This window comes from Anguilla rostrata, chromosome 18 (assembly GCF_018555375.3).
Source record: "Anguilla rostrata isolate EN2019 chromosome 18, ASM1855537v3, whole genome shotgun sequence".
NCBI lineage: Eukaryota > Metazoa > Chordata > Actinopteri > Anguilliformes > Anguillidae > Anguilla > Anguilla rostrata.
The window spans coordinates 19,360,782-19,380,118 of NC_057950.1; the positions used below are offsets into that span (position 1 = coordinate 19,360,782).

The 19,337-nt window shown below is 42.5% G+C and overlaps 2 protein-coding genes across 5 annotated transcripts in view; one reads left to right on the forward strand and one right to left on the reverse strand.

Moving 5' to 3' along the window:
- Nucleotides 1–11,430, forward strand: part of sdccag8 (SHH signaling and ciliogenesis regulator sdccag8) — a 46,068-nt gene extending 34,638 nt beyond the window's left edge. Inside the window, exons 18-19 of the mRNA XM_064318243.1 lie at nt 9,225–9,351; nt 11,099–11,430. Coding sequence (XP_064174313.1) covers nt 9,225–9,351; nt 11,099–11,134 — 163 coding nt within the window. The 3' untranslated portion in view covers nt 11,135–11,430. The remainder of the gene's footprint in view (nt 1–9,224; nt 9,352–11,098) is intronic.
- A 4,298-nt stretch (nt 11,431–15,728) lies between these two features.
- Nucleotides 15,729–19,337, reverse strand: part of LOC135245278 (RAC-gamma serine/threonine-protein kinase-like) — a 68,914-nt gene continuing 65,305 nt past the window's right edge. For all 4 annotated transcript variants that reach the window (XM_064318237.1, XM_064318236.1, XM_064318234.1 and 1 more), the window contains one exon: nt 15,729–19,071. In XM_064318237.1, the coding sequence (XP_064174307.1) occupies nt 18,986–19,071 (86 nt within the window). In that variant the 3' untranslated portion in view covers nt 15,729–18,985. The remainder of the gene's footprint in view (nt 19,072–19,337) is intronic.

The following is a 19,337-nucleotide window of genomic DNA, read 5'->3' on the forward strand; positions in this document are numbered from 1 at the left end:
ACACTGCAGACAGCCCCACACAGAAATACAGCAGGATTGCGTGTAAGCAGGGGAAGTGTGATCTTATGTGCACTCAAACGCAGCTGTGAGGTGAACTCTTGAGTTCCAGCTGACAGAGGCTGCGTTCCTCACACCCGCCCATGTCCTTAGAGACGTGAGAATGGCGAACAAACCTTCAGTTCAGCTCAGAGGGATAGCGAACTTTTCGGTGGCTGTGGAGCACGGCTGCTGGCGGTAGTGTGAAAGCTCTGCCATGCTCGTGAAGTGTTTTCTTTAGGGAGAAGGCTAAAGTGAATCAAAGTGAAATTCGCTGGTTCTTCAGAGAGAAACAAAGAACTGTTTCACAACACTAGTTTCCACTAATGCAACAGCAGAAGAAAATGAACCAGTTGAGTTGAGTGAAAGTCAGCTTTATATTGTTTGGAAATTTGGGTGGCTGACTTCTGATCATGATGGCAGGAGAAGCTCTGCTTACATTGCGCTTGTGCATTGAGATATCGCTTTTTTCCCCCAAAAAAAATTGGTGCAGTCACTCCGCCGGTTTTAAAAAAATGACATAGATCATTCGCATAATAATCATCAGCTGTTGAAATATTGAATTATTCATTGTATTTTAAATCGCCGGCAATGCACGAATTGTTGTTACATTGCTGTCCATGTACTGTAGAACTGCCATCTGGATTTTTGTTTGCTCGTGTCAAATATAAAAGTATGTTTTCTATTTAATATGCTATGAGAGAGAGAGAGAGATGGTGACAGAGAGAGGGAGGGAGAGAGAGAGAGAGAGGGAGAGAAAGAGAGAGAGAGAGAGATGGTGACAGAGAGAGGGAGAGAGAGAGAGAGAGAGAGTGGTAGAGAGATGGCGACAGAGAGGAGGAATGGCATGACAGCTCATCCTGTGCTTATATGGTCCCCCTCAAGCCTTTGCACAGCTGATAGGGCTACAGGGGACCCACCTGCTCCAGCTCCACTAAACCCTGGCAGAGAAGGCACTGTGCAGGCAGGCAGACGGAGACCCACTTCACCTTTACGCTCAGACTGCACACACGCCTGTCTTTAACCGCACACACTAAATCACCACTGCACATATTTATTCACATCCTTATAATGTCATCACTTATTCATTTACACAGCACAATGCTTACTATTTTTACAGAAAGCCGTATCCAAACATCTGAATATTTACTAGAGCCGTTAGTCTGGCTGTGAATGTTTTTTGTGGCTTCAAATGTGAATTTTTAATTTCGCTTCTCTACTTTCATATTTTTGTCAACCAAAGCTTGGAATGCAAGCCTCACAGGCCAAAAAAAGGAATAAATAACAAATGAATAACAAAACAAAACAAAAAAAAAAAGCTGGGTTAAAAATCCATTTATGAAGAATGCTTACAAATTAGAATTTAGCTCAACATCACGATGAGAAATACATGAGTTTGGGAGCAGGGCCGGATCTGGGGGAGCCCCCCCCCCCCACATTTTTCCTCTGCCCTCCCAAACTAAATTCTGAAATGCCTTCTGTTCTATATATCGTTCAGTAAACAAACTCGTCTCAATCGATGCTTTCTTTTCAAAACGGTCTGTGATCATGTCAAACTTAACCTATGTGCCCATTCAACAGAACACATATTGTTTAAACTATTCAATGAAATAATCTGTGGTAATTTCTTTGGTACTAGAGTTATTTTTTGATATGCAAAGATTGTTGAAAAATACGTCTGTGTATGCTGCTGTCCAATGTCAAGCGTCTATTAGTCATAACTGTTTGCTAGTTTTGGCGGTCAACTTGTAAGGTCAGCTAGCTGAGGAAGAGAGCAAAGAGGAGTCCTAGCTACAACTAAGCGTATCAAAATGCCTCAGAAGAGAAATGAGAAAACAGCCCAGGATGGAAACGTAGACAAGTTGCCAGAGTTTGACTGTTTGGGAGTGTCTTTGTTTACGATTAATCCATAAGGAGTCAGAACAGGGAAATGTGCATGACTCACAGAGACTGTCAATCAAAGACTTTGTCTTTTGAGTTTGTCAGAGGTTTCAGTAGAAACACAATATCCAGTGAGACGGTACATCAGACCAACAGAAAACCCTTTTTATTTGTCTGAAATAAAAAAAATATGTCAATCATAATTTATTGCTGAATATATATTCAATCATTTATAGCATGTGTTTTTAATTACTAACAATTTACTAAAGTACATTTTTAGTGACAGTTACTAACAAAGAATGGGTGTTGGGACAACATAAAAGATGCATTACACAGTAAATGGTAATGATCATTTATACTTATCCAAGCGTACATGATCCCATTCGCCAGAGCAGTTAGTGTTAGGTTAGGTGTCTTGCTCAGGACATTGACATGCCCAGGGTGGGTTTGAACCGAACCCGACTGCCAGACATCGGCTTTCTTTGAGTATGGCCCATCAAACCAAGGCATTATTTAGGACATGTGAAGGAAACGCTTAAGAAGTAAAAGCTTGAGATTCCATACATTGAGTAGTAATAATAATAGCACTGATCGCGAGGTGTGGGGGAGTTTGACTGGGAGAGGAGAGCCCCAGCGAGCGAGCGTGGCGAAGGCGTTTGTGTTAATAAGCCAGCGCAAACGGCTTCTGAACGCATGCGAATAGCCACTGAGCCGCCTCTCCGATATTCCTGAGCGCGCGCAATCTGTGCTGCGAAGAGCGGTAGCAGCAAGACGCGCATGAAACATTTGGAAAATCAGCTTGATTTATTTTCGTATCGCGGCGAGATTGCCAGGCAACATAGGGGTTTGAGTGCACGACGGCTCCAGCGCTCTTTATTTATTTATTATTTATTTCAGTACCGTTTTTTTTTTTTTTTTGGGTCAGTGATTCGGGGTGGGTGGATGGGTGATAGAAAGAAGGCCAGGATTATGAAAACAAAATTCAGGGGACCCACAACCATGCAGTCGGAAAAATATTTGTAACAAGTCGTAACACTATTTGTAAATTCTAAAATCTGGTATACATCAAAATATGCCCAAATATCCCCTATTTGTTTTACATTGATATGTTAAGCACTTCTGAGATCTATCATTTATAATTATGAGGTCTAATAAAGTCACTCCTCCTTCATTTTGTTTGTTTTAGGTATATCTCTGCGTCATTATCATGTTGTGGCATATCTAGTTGAATTCGTTTCTATGTTAAAAATAACTTCATCTGTCAACATTTGATTGAATTCTATTCTGTAGGGACCCTGGTGATGTGTATTAATACAGAATATTTACTGACTGTAACAGGGCTGATAGGATGGAGTATTTAATGTGATGAGAGTAGAGAGTTTGGTGGGAGGGCTCAAATGCAGGGTGTAAAATTGGATGAGCACTCCTGTTCCCTGGGCTGGACATGGGAACAGGCTCAGCCCCTTCAGGGGTTTGACCCCTGAGCTCTGGAACACTTTCTCACAGCACCCGTGGGACTGACCCAATACCTCTGCTTTTAAATCCCAACTCAAAACGCTCCTTTTCACTCAAGACCACTTCCACCGCTAACCCTGTTAGTTCACTGCTTCTGTAAATAATATTCGTGCCCCCTGATTAATTTTTTTTGTTTGCCTTATCTATTTTTGTTGTTCTCTTGTTAAAATATATTTTTGCCCATGATGACATTTTCTTCATAATATGGCCTTGGGTTTGAGAAAGGCACAGATAATAGTTATTTTTCTGAACCATTTTCTTTGTACTTTGTATATATATATATAGTATTTCCTGTAGTTATTTTAATGTGTAATTGAGACTTTGTTTCCAGTGCATGTTTTTAAAGCACTGATTACTATGCAGAGGTATTGAGCTGCTTCTGCTTCTCAGCCCTGTGCTCTTTTACTCACTGCTTTGGCGTCTCTGTCTGTGTCACAATGACACATCACCCCCAGCATGCCAGCATGTCATTTAAACCATTATACAAGCACCCTTTCACACGGCGCACGCAGCACACACACACACGCATGGCACGCACGCGTGCGCACACACACGTGCACACTCAGATGACACACCCACGTGTGCACATACTCAACACACACACACACACGCATGCATGCACAGATGACACACCCACATAAGTGCGCACATACTCAACACACAGACACACAACACACACACGTGCACACTCAGATGACACACCCACATATGTGCACACATACTCAACACACACACACACACACTTGCATGGGGCCCCTTTAAGATGAGCAGTAATGTATACGCAGATGTGCTGCTAAATCTACAGGCTTCTGCCAACCATATGGCAGCTGAAAGAAAGATGGTCAGAGCTTCTGGAAGGGGAGAGAGGGGGAATAGGCGGCCATGTGGGCTTCTGGAAGGGGAGAGAGGGGGAATAGGCGGCCATGTGGGCTCTGAGTGCACACAGTTGTTTTCGCTGAGCGGAAAAGGCTCGGGGAGACGGTGAATGGGAACAAATGGCCATGCGGCTTCAGAAACAGCCTCACTGCTGCTGGAGACGAGGCTGGCCACTGAATCTTTACACACTCCCTGTACACACACACACACACACTCCCTACCTTATAGATACACACACTCCCTACTCTGTACACTACACACACACTCCCTACACTATATGCACACATACACACTCCCCCACACTATACACTATACACACACACACTCCCCCACTCTCTACACTATACATACACACACACCCTCTACATATTATATATATGCACATACACCCACTGTACACACTACACATACACACACTTTATACACTGTACATACAAATACAAACCCACTCTGCACACTGTACCTTCACATTCACAAACGTGTGTGCACCTGTGTGTACGTGTCATTTTGCACTTCTCCACTGATCATAATGATGCACAGTCTTGGCTAATGAATGAATGAACATTGTAACTGTGTGCATTCGCGGTCTGGGCTGAGCGATGTGCGGGCTGTTTGTCAGTCCCAGGCAGTTTGCTGACGGTGCCTAGGGGGCAGTGCTGCACACTCTCTGCGCAGCCCGCTCACAGTTCATTATCAAAGCGGCTTCAGCTCTAAAGCTGCGCCCTCACCAGTCGCTACGCTCCCGCCAGTCTGTGGCAGGAAGGTGCCATCGGCATCGCCTGACTGGTTACATTTATGTTTTAGTTTTCTTTTTGAAGTATAATATGGAAATATTTATTTAAATGTGGAAACTGTTCTGATTGCTACCGTGGTACATGACCCCTTTCTAGGATGGCTTAAGTGAGGTTACAGAGATAATTTGTACACATGTTTGTGTGTATGTGTGCACACGTGCGTGTGCAAGTGTGTTTTGTTTAAATTATTATTTCACTTATTTAATGAAAAAAATTATCGAACACCCATATCACCCATGTGAAAAAGTAATTTCCCTGTTAGTTACTAAACCGATTAACCAAATTTAATTTAGAATTAGATCCAGCTCATTGAACACAGCCAGGCTTGATTGCAGCCAGCCCAATTAAATTGAAGCCCCATTCATATTTTACTTAGTCACCACAAGGTTTCTACAAGTAGACTAAGCCATTAACAAAGGAAATTCCAGAAGAGATGAGGAAAAAAAGTTGTTGAATTGGCTTTTCTACGGCTCTGGGACTCCACTGAACCACAATGAGAGCCATTATCTCCAAATGAAGAACACTTGGAACAGTGGTGAATCTTCACAGGAGTGGCTGGCCTGACAAAATTTCTCCAAGGCCACAGCAAGAACTCATCCAGGAAGTCACAAAAGATTCCAGAAGAACATCCCAGAAGAACTGCAGACCTCTCTAGCCTCAGCTAAGGCCAGTGTTCATGACTCCACTACAAGATAGGGACTGGGCAAAAATGAGATTCATGGGAGAGTAGCAAGGTGGAAATCACAGCTAACCAAGAGAAATATCAATGCTGGACTCACTATGCTTTTCTGGATAATTGTTCTATGGACAGATGACTCAAAAGTGGAACTCTTTGGACAACACAGGTCCAATTATGTCTGGCATAAAGCAAATACAGAATTTCACAGTAAGAACATTATACCAACGGTCAGACGTAGTGGTAGTGTGAATGGTGTGGGGATACTTTGCTGCCTCAGGACCTGGAGGACTTGCCATTATTGAAGCAACCATGAATTTTGCTCAGTACCAGAAAATTCTTCAGGAGAATATCTGGTCATCTGCCTGTGAGCTGAAGCGTATTTGGGTTATGCAGCAAGACAATGATCCACACAACACAAAACACAAAAGCAAGTCCCATTTGAATGGCTGATGAACCTATCAGTTTGTCTAAATTAAAGCAGTTCTGCATAGAAGAGTGGGCTAAAATCCTCCACAGCGATGTGAAAGACTGGATATCTAATTATAGGCAGTGTTTGGTCGCAGTTATTGCTGCTAAAGGTGCTGTAACCAGTTATTAAGTTTAAGGGGGCAATTACGTTTTTACATGGGTGATATGGATGTTTGATAACTATTTTCATTAAATTAATTAAATAATAATAATAAATGTTTTGTGCCTACTCAGGTTCCCTTTGTCCAATATTACATTTTGTCTAAAGATTTGAAACCATTCCATGTGACAAATATGTAATAGTAGAGGAAATGAGGAAGGGGGCAAACACTTTTCCACGGCCCTGTATATGGTGTGTGAGCGTGGGATCTATGGCAGTGTCATTTTGCATCTCAGTGACTCCAGGAGCCGGCAGGCGGGGTCCTGTCACCCCAGCGGCAGAGGTGGTCAGCCCACTGCCTGTGCCAATGCTCTGTACGCTAAGCTGTATTAAAAAGCTAATTAAGCTGTGTGCCGGTGAATGCTCTCGCGGCTGGGTCAGGCTCACATTTAATCAGACCCCTACTGTGAGTGAGCTTGCCTCCTTCCTGTTATGCTCCTTCCCAGCCCCAGGCCCCACACCTCTCTCCATTTCACTCGCTCTCAGACCCTCCTGCCCTCCACACACATCGAAGATGGACCCTGAAACCTACATTCGTTTCAGAGCGCTAGTGGAGTGTTTCAGAGTGTGTGTTGAGTATGTTTCAGAGCATTAGCAGAGTGTTAAAGACCACTTTCTGAGTGTGCTTCAGCAATTTAGTGGTGTTTTGGTGCATTCTAGTGTTTCAGAGCATTTTCTAAGTGTTTCAGAGCGTTATCTGAGTGTGTTTCAGAGCATTGGCTGAGTGTGTTTCAGAGAGTTATCTGAGTGTGTTTCAGAGCGTTATCTGAGAGTGTTTCAGAGCGCTAGCAGACCCGTGTCCTCGTTCCCCTGCTCTCCTGCGCAGCGCGGCATGGGGGCGGGGGCGGGGGCAGGCTCATCCTCAGCAGCTTAGTGCCAGGCTCCGGAGGCGAGGCGAGAGGGAGGCAGCCGCTCCAGCCCAGGACAAGCTGGCCACTGCAGCCGGGGAGGAACACGCTCTCCAGCTCCGGCGGGGCGGGGAGGGGGGCACAGACGGCACTGCCCCAGCCAGCAGGAGAGGGGCATCTGTCTCCACCCCTCAGCAACAGCTAGGGGCCTCCCCATGCCCCCCCTCACCCTGCCCCTGAGGTGCTCGTACAGTACCCAACCTCCCTGGAGGAGCCCCACAGCACTGTCCGCTCCGCCCTCTTTCTGTGTTTCGACCAATCATCCGCTGCCCATAATCATGCCCTGTGCTGCTCCCAGTAGTTGGATACATTCTCATTATTACACTGAATAATTTACCAGTGCTCATGTTGAATATCTACAGTGTATTATAATCTTTTTTTGTGCCTTTGTGTGGTTAGTTTGAGGAAATGTCTCTGTGACCCTCCTGACTCCTGCTCTGAACTGGCTTAAATAGGGCCTGTTTTTGCTTGGCTTTATAACCAGGCAAGATCTGAACTTTGAAGACAAGCAGACTGTATATACTTTTTTAAAGGTTATCAGTTTCTTGATCTTTCTATATCACCAGAGACTAACTTTGGTTGTATACAGCAGACATGACTAATTGGGTTTGCTTCCCACACATGTACAGAAATGTGATTCATACTCGGCCAAATTCGGCAAAATATTGTTTATTCTGGGATGGCTTCTTTAATCCAATATGTATCCTTGAATATTTTTCAGACAGTGTTTGTTTATCTGTTCAGTGGGGTTATGTTGAATGGAGAGGAGGTTACTTGGATTACATTTTTTGGACACAAAGCTCCTGAATCCGTCCAGATTCTTAACTTGACAGATTCTTAAAGATGACATGTTGAATTTGCTCGCCAGTCTGCTAGCCAATGCCTCCTACATGATTTCATGTATTTAAAAATCCAGGCAGTGTGGCTGTTGTTCCGTTTCAAGATGTGTATAGGATGTGGACATTTTCTCATGTCCAAATCTGAAGCTGTGATTTATATGAATAGTATTTGTAGATTGTGTGTTTGCATTTAAATGATCATAGTGGACGTGTGGGTTCCTGCAGATTTATTTATGGGCATTCATGTTTAAACCCTGGAGTCTGTATAGCCTGTTTCGTTCTCACCCACAAGCCTCTCCTTAGAAGTATGTGAACAGATCAATACTAATAATTATAATTAACTGTTATATATCATACAAATATTTAGCGGTACAGTAATGCTATATCATTAGCTGTCCATTTGGTTTCAAGCACCATATTTTATGGCACTTTTTAAACTCCACAGACTAAGTTCAAACAGTGCCATGAAATAAAACACAATACTAAAATTAATCAAAATCGCATCACAGGAAAATGGTTTTGGTTTAATTTTACCATATTCTTAGTCCTGAATTATCAAGATCATTAGCATAAGATCATCTTTGACTCCTTTGACAAATTTTGCGCAGTGTAACACTAACATTTAACTAAATTAATTGGATGTAATTAACGTGCCGGTGGTTAAATATTGAATATATTATAATATCAACAGTTTGTGCTTGCGTAATCTCATATTCTGCCGTGTATGTGCATGTCTTGGTATGATAAACAAAGCACCTAGTAACTTTTAATATTTAAGCGTTCTGTGCGTATCATTTTTGATGCTGTAATAAGTTGGCAGCTGGAGTGTTGGCCTTTACTGGACTATTTGCCTCCATTTTAATGAGTCACTGCACACCCCTTGCAGTGCCACCATGGTCTCCACTATAGGAAGCACCACTGTGTCAAACTGGATCAGCATTTTGGGGTTTTTGCGGATATTTAGTAAACTGAATAGCGGATATTTAGTAAACTGAGGACAGAGAGAACGGCAGAAGGCGGTACTGTGATCAGTGATCGGCTACAATGCCTGCCCTGTCTTGCCTGCAGGTTACAGCAGCTGGATGAACACTGTCAGACCAGCGCCCAGCAGGTCATGGAGCTCCTCAGCAGACAGAACCAGCTGATGCAGGAGCGCCACATCCTCACCGAGGAGATGCACAACCGGCTCACTCAGGTACCACAGGCCTGTCTCTGAAGCTGGCTGAGAATGTACACTCACTCACCCCATCGCTGTAATGCACACACTAGCACAGGAAGCCACTGCCAAGCCTGCACCAGGATGTGGGACACAGTGCACGATGTCATTAGTTACTGACACACACCTGCTTTGGTTACATAATGACTTTCAGAGTTTGTGGAAACTGCACTGGATTTCACAGCCATATGAAAAATAAGGAACTGTGCATGCTAATGCATGATCACTGCTCTTCATGGAGAAATTCAGCCAGCATGCAAGAGAGCATATACATGCACGCACACAGACACACACACACCTATGACACACTACACACACACACACACACACTACAGAAGGAGTTGGCTGCAGGGTCACTCCAGGTTGGACCCCAGCAGGTTTTGCTCCAGATTGATGCTGGAGGCGTGTGATTGACAGCAAAGAGGGTCGTTCTGCTATATATATATAGTGCAATCAATTATAAATCTGATATCTTTTAGTTAAGCTCCGTTTTTATATATAATGCAATTAAGTTCAAATTTTTATATATTGTGCAACAGCAATTCATATTTATCCAATCATTCATCTGGGATGGTGCAAACAGACACAGATGCAAATAAAATGTCATATAATGTAATTAAATTAAGTTTATATATATTTTGCAATTGAGATTAAATTGAATATATTGTGTAATTAACCTCAAATTTTATATATTGTGTAATTAAACTCAAATGTGATATTGTGTACTTGAGCTCAAATCTTATACATAAAATTTGAGCTTAATTGCATGTTATCTGATTGGAGATTAATTACACAAAATATATGAAATTTGAGCTTAATTACACGGTATATTGTGTAATCAATCCCAAATCTTATATCATTTAAGATCAGTTTTTACATAATCTAAGTTCAATTTTATATATCATTTTATATTTTGTGCTACAGCCAAAAATCATATTTATCCAATCATTAATTTGGGTTTATTTTTTTAAATGATGTCTATAAAATACAGAAAAAGAGCAGCCTGTTAGCTGATAGCGCTTTTCAACGACATCAATCCAGTTAATTTTGTTGGCAAACTATGATGTTAAATGCTGTTATAATCACATAACAGCATAACCCATGGAAAGCCCTCTACCAGAGAATCATCACCAAAATGGAGTCACTCCTCAGAAAAGCGCAAAGCCAGTTCTGTATGGATTTCCCACAGCCTATATTGCAATAGTCTCTTTTTAATAATTCCTGTTTAAATGTTTAAAAAATCTCTGCTTTGCTTCCCTTTTATCCTGCAATCTTAAGAATCCAAGAAAGTGTGATTGTTATAGTGAGTGTATAGGTGAGTGAGTGTACAGGTAAATGCGATTGTGAGTGTGTAGGTGAGTGAGTGTACAGGTAAGTGTGATTGTGACTGTGCAGGTGAATGTGAGTGTGCAGGTAAGTATGAACGTGATTGGGTACAGGTGATTGTGAGAGTGTTCATGTGATGAATTTAATGCCATGACATTCTCCAGCATATCTAGTAATCAAATGTAACTGATGAAATTGGGGAATATGAACATATAGATGTAAATGTGCGCTTAGCTTCACCAGCAGGGGATGCTGTTTACAGCATTAAATTAAAATAATTTATTTTGCGCCTACTGAAAATCTATTTATTTATTATTATTTTTTAAAACGTGCTCCACAGGTCCACTGAAAGCTGCAGGTTTGTGTGGGCCGGGGCTCTGACTGTGTGTCTCTTCTCCAGGTACCTGCCACTGCGAGGCCCGAGCCCTCATTCTGAAAGCTCCAGAAATGCTGGGGAAACCCGTGCGCGTGTTCTTCAGCTTCCAATCAGGCCGGAGAGAGCGCGAGTTTGGATACCTGCTGGTGATACCGGGCCTCCTCTGCAGGGCGGCGCCACTCGCCGCTACGCGTATCCCAGGGAGCCGAGCTCCCGTCAGGGGCACTCCGCTGCAGTGTGGCCTGGGAACACTGTACAGGAAACAGGGTTTTTAAAACGCCTTACTCGCACGTTTACACATTGTCTTTCAATTTTGTATTTTTTTTAATATCATTAATAAACTGCTGTTCACAGAATTGCGTCACCGATCTCATACTTCAACACAACAATCTTAACTGCAGGTAGTAAATTATGTTCAATACAGAATGTACAAATACATGGTATTAGGACATTATAAATGTGCAGCATTTCTCTATGCGTCAGATGCTGAGTTTAAATGTACAAATGTGGTGTTGCCTCTGTAGACCTGTTCCCACTGACAGTGGCTGAGAATGTGGGTGCGGTTGGCCAGGCTTGCAGAATGACTCTCGCGCTGCTATCAGCTCGGTCAGCACCGGGTTAAAGACACACGCAACAGAGACGAGAGCTCGGTGGGGGCAGATTGACATAGTGCTTTATTTAAGCCGTCTGTAAGAAGGAAAATAATGTGCGCCCCTATCATATACATTTACGTGTAAAAATACTAAGGATGTACAGTGTACAAAAACAGTTTCTTGCAGATCATTTTCACATCCTTGTGGGTCCTATACGCAAGGAAATACAGTATTTTTATTCTTTAAATATGACCGACAGTAATACATTTGTTTGAACTTTTTTTGTTTAGTCCCTTCTGCTTAAAATCCTTAACCACATGACTAGATCTTAACACCTATTGACAGAGCTAGCAAGGTCAAGAAATGTCACAAACTCTAAAGCTACATGGACGTAAAATTAATTACAAGTTGTTTTTTTGTCTTTTTAAGATTTGTCATTTTTAAATAAATACTTTACAATTCATGCTCGTTCATAATACACTACCAGGAGCAAGATAACAAGAAAATCTGTTGTAGACAGTACAAACAGTAGCAGCAAAGTATGTACGTTGAGGTGTAAAATATATATTATATATATAGACCCTGCAGTTAGTAAGGATAGAACCCACACCGTTACTTGGCCGAGTCGCGACAAAGGGGACGGACCCCCCCTCCCCCCCCAGGAGGGACTGGCTAACAGCACATTGATCCACTCAAAGGAATGGCACTTCCACCATCATGCAGATGGGCGTATGGAACATGATGTGATATCTCCTGCGTGGGCATACATACATCTGTCTCTTTGTTTAACCTGCAAGTTGTTCTTATGGTAACTGCTGAGAGACACTGCTGCGCCAGAACTCTCCGATGAGGCGGCTTATTGGCGGCGAAGACGACACCTCCGCGCCCGTCGTGTCAGACATGTTTGGATGTAAATGACGCTCGGGGGGGATCCGGGAGAGAGGTGGGGTGCAAGGAATCATGGGAGAGGTCAGGCCCCATCAGTGTCACCGAGTAAAACCTGTCTCCTGGCAGCTGCTCTGACGCCATCACACCCGCGCGTCTGTCCTCCACACCTCATACAATATTACATTTTTACAGAGAAAAGAAGGGTTCAGCCTGAGCCTCACCGCGTGGGGAAAAGGGAGGAAGATCTGTGCTTTTCTTTTTTCTTTTTTTACAAACATATTAAGCAGGGACACGATTTCCTTTTCAGCCTGAAATATAAAAAAGTGCAACAGAGACAAAAAAGCTGCTGTATGTTTGGAAGTTGTTTTTTTTTTTTTCTTCTCGCAGACTATGGAATCAAAAGTGTTTTGTTCTGTATTTTCTGACCATTTATGTAAAAAAAAAAAAACATCCTTTTTGTTTCAGTAGTATACAACGCAATACCTTAAATGACCTTGGCATGCAAGATATCCCCAAACAGAACTCCTCCCCGATCCCTTATTTTCTTACAAAACCAGCCCACTGCTAATTCATAAGTGCATTATTCATCATAATCAAATGATCATTTGTCACAGGAAATATTAAGACAAACAACACCACACTGCTTGGCTTAATATGTAGCTTCTATTACCCATATAACTCATCTGTTGAAACGATATCAACATGTGGCTGAGCTGACCATAAACCTAGAATACGTTTAGTGTGGCCATTAATATGCCAGCAAAAATCACCTCTTTCTGTGAACGAGGACTGAAATCTGTACCTCATACTGCAGGAGAGAGGGAATGCAATCTCCATGGCAAGGACGCAGGGCTGAGAGACAGTTAGTCAGCAATCCAGATACATCTCAAAATGGAGCGTTTCAGTTACTCCTCAAATAAATAAAACGGGCAGTGTGAGACAGCGAGAAACAAAACAAAGCAGAATAAGCCTAATTTCTGTAAATTTAGATTTTTCCCAGATTGTTACATGAATACTGTTCTTTCAGTCGGAATAAAAACGTCCTCTTTCTGGGAAACTAAAATGTAAATTCTGGAAGACATTAACTGATGCCAAGAATTCAATCTGACTTTAGTCATTTCTTCAGGAACCTCAGTTCTCCAAATAAATGAGACCCCTTGAATTAGATATTTGGGTCTTCTGGATTATTCTATTGTGCCAGAATAATTTGCAGCCTAGCACAGAATTTCAACATGGTGGGATCGAGCAAATATCCATGGAAATTCTGCAGATATCGCATAGTTACTGTGTGCATACTACCTAAAACCAACAGGGCAACAGTATTTCTAAATAATAACTTTATTCAGTAGAACAAATTACATGGGGAACAGCAAGGCTATGTACCCTGTAATGAAACTCCTTGTAAATGTGAAAGAGCTTTGGACTGGTCCTCCAATGGTAATCCAAAATCGTTCCCATGATCCCCTTCATTAATGTGAAATTCCTGTCTTGTCACAACAGTGACATCGTCTTGGCTCAGTTTGCAAAAGTGGCTCAAAATCACCCCCACGAAACAACCCGCATGACCCTACCACAGCACTCAATAATGAAGTTTGTGAAATGCTGAAATGTATAGAGAGAGAACTTCCAGAACCTACCCTTTCATTCAGGGATGAGATGAACAGCAACACTTCAGAGCTTTCTGGGTAATGGTTCCTTCTCTAACTTGCTTTCCCCTCTAACTTACTGGAAACATGCTAATTAGCCTTATTTGGCTGTCTGATTGTGGCAGCACTTTGGGGGGTTCTCTTCCTCCTTTACCCCGGGACATGGGTGTACTACACATTCATCAGTCCTTACTGTGCTTAATGACATCCGCCCACTAACAACCAACTTATTCACCTTCCTTCTACTTGCTCACTTGCTGCATCCTAATCCAACACCACTGAATTCCCCCACCCCCCCACCACACACACACACACATTAACCTCCTGTCTGTCTGACATCCATATTATTACCAGTCAGAATCAAATGACTCCTTACACGAGTCCATCGCAGATATACAGACTCAAATCAACTTCTCTTTAGCTCCTTATGTCTGTTTGGGTTCTTCTATGCCAAGTTAAACCAAGTGTCTTAGTGAAACATTGCTCCAACACCCAGGGACCCCAACAACCAGGGACCCTATAACTCAGGGGGCCCCAAGACCCAAGGACCCCAAAGCCCCGGGCCCTCAACACCCAGAGGTCCTAATACTGTACTAGGTTTAATCATAACTCCATAAAGCCCTCTGACAACACCTCTGCAGTCATGTGTAATCATGACTCTATTGCTATAGTATCACCCTCCTACAGATGCTGTTAGGGCACAGCCTTGGGTCGTGACTCAGTTTGAAGTCTTGAATCTTTGCTCTGAAGAGTGTTTAAGCACTGGGATTTACTCTCTATCCGACTCTAGGAGCCTTCATGCCCTCCATGTGCAGGTTTCTGTCTGCTCCTCCCAATCATTCACTGCACATCCACCTCCAAACCACACACTGCATTTACACTACAACAACCTACAAACCACACATCACTGTTACTCTACCTCCATCTCCAAACCACACGTTTACTCTTCAACCTTCTCCAAACCACACACCACATTTACTCTTCAACCAGCTCCAAACCACACACCACATTTACTGTCTAGCCATCTCCAAATCACACACCGCCTTTACTCTACAGCCACCTCCAAATCACACACCGCCTTTACTCTACAGCCACCTCCAAACCACACGTTTACTCTCCAACCAACTCCAAACCACAAACCATGTTTACTTTTCAACCAACTCCAAACCACAAACCATGTTTACTTTTCAACCAACTCCAAATCACACACCATGTTTACCTTGCAACCAGCTCCAAACCGCCAGTGTAATTAAAGTGAAATCACTTGCAAGAAAAGAATCATCCAATCAGATACAGTTTAGGTATCTGGTTGTTCTCGTTCCATTTGAAATGCCTTTATCATTCCCAGTCCATTTCAAATGTATCTGTTTACCGTGGTACCCTTGACCATTTTTATCTGAAAACAAAAACATTTTTCTGTGTTGCTAAGCTACCTCAAATTAAAAACCATTTAATGTCACAGATTTACATTATGTAGATGTAAATTTACATATTTTTCAGAAATAAAATGCACAGTAAGCTATGGAAGCATTTGAATTCATTTCTGAACAATGTTTAATGTCAAGCATGTTTCCTGCAAGGCTTCCTACGCTCAGCATATAGCAGGTAGTAGAGTGAAAGAAAAGTTTATAAGCAATAATTAGGGGCAGCCTTAGAGAAGAATGATCTACACCCGTTCACTTATATGCTGGAGATCACGTTTAAGATTGAGTTGGGAAAATTCTGCCAGGAATATATGAAAAGCAAGCCTGGAACTACTTGTTTAAGTGCAAAGTTGCGAGTGTGTGCCCGTTTTTCTCAAATAATTTCTCAGCTGCTTCACTAGGAATTTCAGCCATGTGACACACAGATGTACATGTGCAAATGAGGCTTCCCTGCAGCCAGTACAACGTAGGAGCCAATCCCCTTCCTTCACATCTACCAGGGAGGGTTGAGTCCCACAAAACCCCATTGGAAAGACTCCCTTAAATTACATGTACAATACTCTCAGTCTTAATGAGGAAGACTCTTACAATTCTTTATGGTCCCAAAGGATCTCTACTAATCTAAGAAAAGAGACAAAATTCTTCTGAACATTGTCACTTTAAGCAGCTGCCATAGATTTGGGGATTCAGAGACTGGTTAAAGGCAGTGTTAATGGAAAACAGAGTAACTCCTGTAACTGGTAATCTCCTTTAATGCTGATCACACATGCACTGGGGTTAATGAAGTACAGCTTCTTGTCCATCTGCTCAAGACCATCTACAGTATCCACATCCGACTTATGAACTTATGAACTATGCAGCACAGTGAGACCTGGATTTCAGTCAGCAATTTCTTATTGAATGGACTTGTTCAGATACAAGAATATTTTAAAGTATAGCCCCTGTAAGTGTTGCTTAAAATAACTATCCACTTTTTGTCCTGCAGAACCCAGGTCAGAGCTCAACTTGCAGACACTGCGGCCCTCCAGGACTGGAGTTAAACCTACATGCACTGCAGCCCACCAGGACTGGAGTTAAACCTGCACTGTGGCTCTCCAGGACTGGAGTTAAACCTGCACTGTGGCTCTCCAGGACTGGAGTTAAACCTGCATGCACTGCATCCCTGCATGTGCGGACCCTATGGCCCTCAGGACTGGAGTTTGAGAGCTGTGATTCAGAGTACAGTAAATCCACACTTCAGAATGACCAGATGTCTGTTACACTGGGTTTTCCATCTCAAACAGCCCCTTTCACCAGCGGAACAAAACTGATATCAACAATTTTAACATACTGTAAAGAAAAATAATTTTCAGCCCCTGAAATGCTCAATTATGAATACTAACAATAAATAAATATTACCACAGTAATAATGGCTATAGGAGGACTTTTGCAGGTTTTCTAATTAACTAATATGCAGGCAAAAAAAGAAATGGAAACATGAAAGAAAAAATGACAGAAAAGGCCTCAACACTGTGCCCAACTACATTCTTAAGCCATTTAGAGGTGCCTCTTAGATCCAGAACAAGACTGGACAACACTCGTAACAACCAGAACAATTAAATTACAAGAACAAATAAATAAAACAATTTGAAGCAAATGCAAAAACAAACAAAAATAAAGTCTCAAAAAAGAACTCACTTTATCTGAAGAACAAAATAATATTAACAGTGCTTCACTCTTTCTGCTCCGCCCATTTCTGAATGCCTGGTCAGCGGTTCATTCTTCCTGCGAGTGCACGTTTTAACACTGGCCCCGCCCCCAACCCCCGGCCACTCCCCCAGCACTGAGCGTCAGCAGAAAGTACAACCCATAAAGTTCTCAGCTTCAAAAAAAAGAAGTTTTGTTTCTCAGCCAGCTATTAATACAATAACACAAATCTTGCTTTCTAGCAATGATATGTCTAAAAAAAAAAGCATTGCATATTTACATCACTGAAGGGAAGAATCATATCTGCCGTAACATAAATATATTTTTACAATTACACACAAACACGCACACACGTACACACACACATACAGCATGTTTGTGTATGTGTGTGTGTTATCAGTAAAGTGGATCTCCAGAACCTCAGAAGGACATGTACCTATGTTTCCTCTCTTTCTCACACTTCCCAGACAGTCAGATTCTGTTTTTCATCTGAGCTCGGGCTAGACGGTCTACGTTACTGGCTGGGAAACTGCATGGCTCCAGTTCGCAGGACCCCCTGGGCCCACATTGCTGTGAATTGCAGTACCTTTTGAGTTACTGTAGGAGCTCATATTCACACACAGCTTGGTGCATAGTCCTACACTACACTACATTACATTACAACACTACATTGCCAGAGTGATATCAGTGTGGCCTTCCATGTGCATTGTAAGAGTGATATCAGTATGGACATCCGAGTGCACTGCCACTGATATCAGTATGGCCTTTCAAGTGCACTGTCTAGAGTGATATCAGCACAGCCCTCTCAATACATTGTCTGAGAGGGATATCCTGAGTTATTGCCTCTTTAAATGTTCATGCACCCAAGCTAATTTCACTACAAGCGGAAAGTGAGCGTCACAGTTTATTGTGTAACTAAAAACAACAGCTAATGACTTTTTTAAAATGAAAAGCTCAACCTCAAAAAAAAGTCATTAATTCTGATTACAGTTAAGATAACTGCCTTTTGTCCAAGAGAGGTTACTGCAGAGAGACTGTTTGGCATTGTTAGTGTTGAGTAAAGCTAATAATACCTGTAGTTGAGTTGAACACAGCTGTCATCTGTGTCACCTGAGAGAATAATTTCTGGCAGTTTCTACCCTAAAACAAGCTTAAAGAAGCAACAACGCCATGTCAATTGAGTGGTTAACACTCACTTAGAAGTACCGTGTACCATTAACTTTTTTTGAAACCCACAGCAATGTGGACAGAAAGGCTTCTGCAAACCCACGAGCCATGCCGACTTCTGTCTGAAATGGAACGTGTAAGGCAGCGTTTTATTGTTCTTGTTCTCAATGAGGAATGTGAGCGGCTTTCAACCAAAAAAAACACAGTAGTTTAAGTAAAGAAGTGACAGACAAACATATAAAACCTATGACCGAACGGTCGCTTGCAGTCAATGCAGGTGGCTTCACCCCGGCCAGAGCACCGGCATGATCTGGCCCAACGTGCAAAATTCCAAGTAAGAGATTCCCAAAAATAGCAACCGAAGAAAGGCTTCTAATGGTTTCCCCATCCAGAAAATAAATAAAGACACAGAAATATACGTAGGCTGGGGTTTGGGGGATTAGAGGTTTGGGGGTCTTGGGGTCTGGGGGTTTGGGGGGGTGGGTACTGTCGGAGGCAGTACTAGGGTCACTCCCGCCCGCTGGCCGAGTACGAGAACTGGGGGAAGTGAGGCCGTCTCTCATTATCCATGCAGTCCATACCATCTTCATCAACTGCAGGGGGGAGAGAGGGCAAACCAAAACATCGATCAGAGGGGGGGAGTTATGGAAGGAGGCTTGATTAGCAGCCACATTACCAGCTTCAAAGAATTCACTTGCAGAGTCTACAATGCCAGTGATATCAGCACAGTCCTTCAAATACAGTCCTGGGAATTAAAACAGCAACCTTTGAGTTACAAGTCCAGTTCCCCAACCACTATGCCACTGATAACCAAATAAAGTACACAAATCCACAAAGATTTAATTACATGATATTAACT